The sequence below is a fragment of the Lycium ferocissimum genome, unplaced genomic scaffold (genome assembly GCF_029784015.1).
Source record: "Lycium ferocissimum isolate CSIRO_LF1 unplaced genomic scaffold, AGI_CSIRO_Lferr_CH_V1 ctg6115, whole genome shotgun sequence".
Lineage (NCBI taxonomy): Eukaryota > Viridiplantae > Streptophyta > Magnoliopsida > Solanales > Solanaceae > Lycium > Lycium ferocissimum.
The window spans coordinates 21171-27072 of record NW_026726228.1 but is presented as its reverse complement, the minus strand read 5'-3'; the positions used below and the strand labels follow the sequence as shown (position 1 = coordinate 27072).

General features: G+C 34.9%; 1 protein-coding gene across 1 annotated transcript; it reads left to right on the top strand.

Moving 5' to 3' along the window:
- The first annotated feature begins 262 nt into the window (after positions 1-262).
- On the top strand, positions 263-5596 carry LOC132045180 (putative proline-rich receptor-like protein kinase PERK6). Its single transcript, XM_059435724.1, has 9 exons — positions 263-382; positions 664-1606; positions 2612-3172; positions 3314-3400; positions 3490-3560; positions 3682-3758; positions 3899-4040; positions 4193-4354; positions 4957-5596. The coding sequence occupies exons 2-9, from the start codon at positions 739-741 to the stop codon at positions 5203-5205; spliced, it is 2217 nt and encodes a 738-aa protein (XP_059291707.1). The 5' UTR covers positions 263-382; positions 664-738; the 3' UTR covers positions 5206-5596.
- Positions 5597-5902: the final 306 nt, after the last annotated feature.

Genomic DNA, 5902 nt, shown 5'->3' with positions numbered 1-5902 from the left:
TCGCGTGAAAGAAGGGGATGCTGAAGGTGAAAAAGAGTGACATGTGTTTGGGTTTGAACAAAAATTAACACAGCTGATTCTTGTGCCTCAAAATAAAATAACAAAATTCAGATAAATTATTTTAGTCATCATTTTTTGTTGACCAATAGAAGTGTCTCGATGATATTGCGACCTCAAATTTGCCAACTGATTTGTAAGTCCAATACATTATTCTATAGAAAAGTAGTAATCCTATTATTAACTAAATAAAGTGATTAGTTCCCTCATTTTAGGAAGAAATATGGGGATGCAAAGACGGCTCTTTGTTTACTTGTAAAAACTATTATCATGCGGCATCTTTTCCCTTTGCTTTGAGAATCCTCTCCCTGCCATTCTCCTAAAGGTGTCATCTTCTTACTTTCTCCTTTCTCTCTGTTTTGTTCCTCTTTCATTGTCTACTATCTTTACTAAACATCTTCCATACCATTTACAATAACAATGCTCTTTTCGTACAATCATATTCATTATTTATGAAGGCGAAAATATTGATATTTCATTCACAGGTTTAAGTTATATATTGAGAACAATGAGTTGCATGCATGTTTCTTGTCATTTAATAAATAATAAAAGAATGTATGTTCTTTTTTTGTTGTAATGTTGCTTATATTGATCTTTAATGAACAGGGTTCATTGTTTTGGGAGAACGGCAGGGTTTAAACGACGTGTTTTGACATAAACTGTGATCAAAAGTTTGTAAAAATGTCTTCATCATCTAAGGATGATCAATCATCCAATTCTCCACCTTCAGATTCATCCTCTTCGGATTCTTCATCAAATTCACCACCATCATCCTCATCTTCATCCTCTTCCTCAGCCTCTTCGAGTTCCCCATCGTCTGACTCATCGTCAAATTCTCCTCCATCCCAAGACAATTCATCTTCATCGAATGATTCAAAATCCCAATCTCCTCCTTCTCAAAATAATTCATCACCTTCTCCACCATCTGTGGATAATAATAACTCATCTCCTTCTGGTGGTAACAACAACAACAATGACAACAACAACGGCAACGGAAATGGAAACAATAATAATGATAGCAATAACAGTGGTAACAATAACAATAACGGTAATAACAACAACAATAGCAACAACAACAGCAACAACAACAATAACAGTAACAACAATAACAATAACGATAACAATAACAGTAATGGTAACAATAAGAATGAACATAACAACAACAATAACAACAGTAATGGTGGCAACAATAACAACAATAATAATGATAACAAATCTTCACCCCCAACAAAATCCTCAAATTCAAATGGAGGTTCGCCACCTCCTCCACCCCCACCACCTCCTCCACCACCACCACCACCTCCTTCTCCGTTTTCTTCCAACTCCGGGTCTCTTTCCCCTCCGAAGCATAAGTCACCACCAAGCAAGTCGTTAGATCATAATAACAAGTCTAATGACAATGGGACAACCATCATTGTAGGAGTTGCTGTTGGAGCAGGGCTATTACTTCTTGTCATGTTAGTTTTCCTCATATCTTGCTGTAAACGAAAAAGGAGAAGGCCACGTGACCAAATGGGCTACTACAGGGACAATTCTCATGGAGGAAAGAGTATGTGATTGCTTTTTCTCTGTTCTCTAACCTTTTATGTTGAGGACTTTTTTTTTTTTGTATTCATCATCATTCGAATAAAATTAGTTTCAAATGCGCTAGCTAATGAAGAGAACTGATAAATGTGCACTTATTGAGAATTGATCTGGTTCTCAATCTACATGAACAAAAAACAGATGACTAATTTAAATTGGAAATATCATGGAACTTATTCTTCTCATGCACGTCATTCTACTTTTTGTCTTTTAATATCAGTGTATATTAGTACTCCATTCTCAAGGTTTGCGCAATTGTTATTTCATATTTATACTTTCTTTTCATCCTCAAAATCAGCATATGAGCTCGTTTGGATTGATTGATTATCAATAGCTCATAAGTTTTATGTGTTGAAAAGCTTTTAAAGGTGTTGAAGTTGACTTTTATAATAAGTAGTAATTGTTTGAATAGAAGTGGTAAACTGATAATAAGAAATTAACGTGTTTGGTAAGCAAGTGTTGATGAACTATTTTTTGTTAAAATGACACCTTTAAATGTTGTACAAAAATTGTAAATTAAGAAGTATCTTTTTAAATAAAAGGAGAAACAATGAATATAGAACAAAAGGAAGATATCGGTTTTATTTTGGGAAAGATATTTTAATTAAAAAATAATAAAATTTTGATCAAACTAAAAGTGTTTATAAACTGAAAAGTTATAAGTTGGGAGTAACTAACTTATGACTTTTGGCTGATCTTAGCTTATCACAAATAAGACAAAAAGTACTTATAAACCAATTTGACAAGTTTATAAACTTAGTGAAACATCGTCATCAGATTCAAGTTCATTAACTTTGGTTTAGACAGAACCTGTTATAATAGTAACTATTAATAGTGCCTAATTATGCTTTCAATGTGTGTGGTTTTAAATAAAATTTGCCAAATCTGATGACTTATATTAATCTGTCTAAAGTAAAATAGATAGCTATATTGTGTTAGTATTTGATAATAGTTTTCATGTATCGTGCAGGTACTGACTACTATAATAGTGGACAATATGGAAATTGGCAAAACAATAACAATGTTCAATCAATTGAACATATGGTGAAGATGCCTACACCTCAACCAGCAAGTACTAATGTAAGTTCAGAACTAAGTTGGCCAATAGCACCTCCACCACCACCACCAATGATGACCAGTAGTGAAATGAGCTCTGCTGCTTTCTCTGGTCCACATCAGCCTCCGTTGCCACCCCCACACCCATCAATGGCTCTTGGTTTTAACCAAAGCAGTTTCACATACGATGACTTATCTGCTGCAACCGGAGGATTTTCTAAGGCCAATCTATTGGGACAAGGCGGTTTTGGCTTTGTGCATAAAGGAGTGTTGCCCAATGGTAAGGAGATAGCAGTGAAAAGTCTAAAAGCTAATAGTGGACAAGGTGAACGAGAATTTCAAGCTGAAGTTGAAATCATTAGTCGTGTCCATCATCGGCATCTTGTGTCTTTAGTTGGTTATTGCATTGCTGGATCTCAAAGGATCCTGGTATACGAGTTTGTTCCTAATGGCACTCTTGAATATCACCTTCATGGTATGTATGCCGTAGTTTTTATCTAAACCACTTAAAAATTACATAGCCATTGGATTTAATTTAAATTTATTTTACGATACTTTTATGAGCATGTTAGTCTATTTTGACATTTTTTCCTTGTTTCTTTGCATCCTTATTTAGGGCCTAGTCGCCCAGCTATGGACTTCCCAAAGAGGCTTAAAATTGCATTAGGATCTGCGAAAGGTTTTGCGTATCTTCATGAAGATTGTAAGTTCATTAATTCATAATTTTCTTGTTTGGCAATTGAGGTATTTTCTCTCTTTTCATCACGAACTGATTTTCCTACATAAATACAGGCCACCCTCGCATTATTCATAGAGACATCAAAGCTGCAAATATTTTGTTGGACCATAATTGTGAAGCTAAGGTATTTGCATTTGTTAGAAAATAATTAATCATCTTTAGGGAAGCCTACATTACGCAAATTTCTCATTGAGTTTATTAACAAAAGTTTATTATCATTCCCTCTATCCCAATGACATTTTCAGGTGGCTGATTTTGGGTTAGCTAAGCTTTCCTCAGACACTAATACACATGTATCTACGCGTATCATGGGCACCTTTGGGTGAGTTATTTAATTTTTAGTTTCATTATTATTGTTTTCACTGTGTAACAATGTTCTACTCCATAATTCTTCAAATATCGAACGTATTTGAAAAAATCTGGAAGAAAAACTTAAGTTTGTTTATTTATCTAAACAAACAGGTACTTAGCACCGGAATATGCTTCAAGTGGCAAGCTGACTGAAAAGTCTGACGTCTATTCTTATGGTGTTATGCTCTTAGAACTTATAACTGGCCGTCGTCCTATTGACATCAACAGCGATGATGATACCATAGTAGAATGGGTATATTTTTGTGATTACTAATTGAAACAAGTTTAATTGTTGGCTTCACATAGTCAAGATTAGAAAACATCATCTTTGAATGAAAAATTGAGCACCATCTCTATTGCTCAGATTATTTATATGTTTTATTGTTTAATATTATATATATCCAGGCTAGGCCGATTCTCATTCGTGCAACAGAGGGTGGAAACTATGATGAATTAATAGATCCACGTTTGGAGGGAGATTTTGATGCCCAAGAGATGCTATGTATGGTGGCTTGTGCTGCTGCATCCATCAGACATTCTGCAAGAAGACGTCCCAAAATGAGCCAGGTTAATTTCCTCTTGATATATGATTTACTAAGTTAAGTAGTGTATATGTTGTTTATCAATTACTTTGTATCTAATTAATTAGAGTTGCAGCCTACTAGTCTCAACTATAGCCTATATCACTTAAAAGACAGTTCTATTTCTACAACTAACTTCTCGTCATTCACAATCCATATGCTTATCTTCAAACAACAGCCACAATAACAACATAGCAGTGAAATCTCACAAAATGGGGTTTGGGAAGGGTACAGTGTACACAGATCTTACCCCTGCCTTGGGAGTTAGAGAAGTTGTTTCCGATAGACCCTCGGTACAAGGACAGGCAACTCAAATCAATGTAAGCAAGCAATGGCAAAACACAAAAAACATGATAAAACTCTCTGGAACAAAAAGGAGCCATAACTAGCACAAGCTCATATGATAATTGAAATACATAACAAAAAATAGCATAAATCGATGGACACGAAACTATAGGAATAATACTACCACTACTCGTATGATATGGGATAGGCTTATCTTCCTTCACTTAAAATTATAGGCGTCTAACTTCTACAATATATGCTGAAAGGGATTGGCTGATAATTGCTTTTTTATATATCTTGTAGATTGTACGTGCTTTAGAAGGTGATGTGTCTCTTGATGATTTGAACGAGGGAATGAAGAAGAGCCATAGTGCAATGTTCGGTTCTGGTGAAAGTTCTGAGTATGACGGAGGTTCATATGACCTTAAGAATTTTAAAAAATCTGGAATGTCAAGTCAAGAATTTACTAGCAGTGAACATGCTACGACCGGTGAATTTGTCCATTCTGGTGGTGAATCTCAAGAACTTGGTCACAAAAAACGCTGCCCTTAAGGAAAATGGATGATACCTTCAGCTTCTGATGGGGGGGCTATAAGTAATAACTTCATCATAGGCACAACACGCATTTGACAGGCTTACAAGGATGCTTTAGGCATCGAAAAACTGGTTTTCTGGTGGAATAATTGTGTATTTCCACAACAAATGTGAAACTCTATTAGAGATTAGACTGGTGGTGGTAAAGAGTAAAACATGTCCCAACCATTCTTTGGTTGGGTTTGTTTATCAGTGGCATCACTTTGTTTAGTTCGAGTTTGGGAGTTGGGATACAAATTGTGGATTGGTTTATATATATTCCTTCAATGTATGTGCTAACTACTTATTTATTAATCTTTTGTTTATGTACTTCTCATTAATTATAAGAAAGCTTCGGCTATAATCTATTTTGTTATTTCTTTTTAATTCACAATTTATTATTCAGTTAAGACCATTTCCTTTCCTTAGCTTTGATCACTCCCAACTACGTACCTAAACAAAGAACTAAGCGATAGTGCAAGTATAAGACGGATACAAGAGTTAGCGCTGAACTCAAGGGAATAAGGACATCTAGAAACAAACTTTGCTATACCATAATAATTTATAAAACTTTCTTGGGGGTAAAAAAGAGTACGGGTTTAACTCATTATAACTCTGTCAATCATGAGACCTACGATTGTCACTAGTTTCTTCAAAAAACTCTACAGATAATTTC

What these genes read in the sequence shown, in the direction of transcription:
- LOC132045180 (XM_059435724.1), top strand. Translation starts at nt 739, where the DNA reads ATGTCTTCATCATCTAAGGATGATCAATCATCCAATTCTCCACCTTCA. An exon ending in TCTTGAATATCACCTTCATG is followed by an intron (nt 3,173 to 3,313) that starts GTATGTATGCCG and finishes ATCCTTATTTAG; the next exon opens with GGCCTAGTCGCCCAGCTATG. An exon ending in CGTATCATGGGCACCTTTGG is followed by an intron (nt 3,759 to 3,898) that starts GTGAGTTATTTA and finishes CTAAACAAACAG; the next exon opens with GTACTTAGCACCGGAATATG.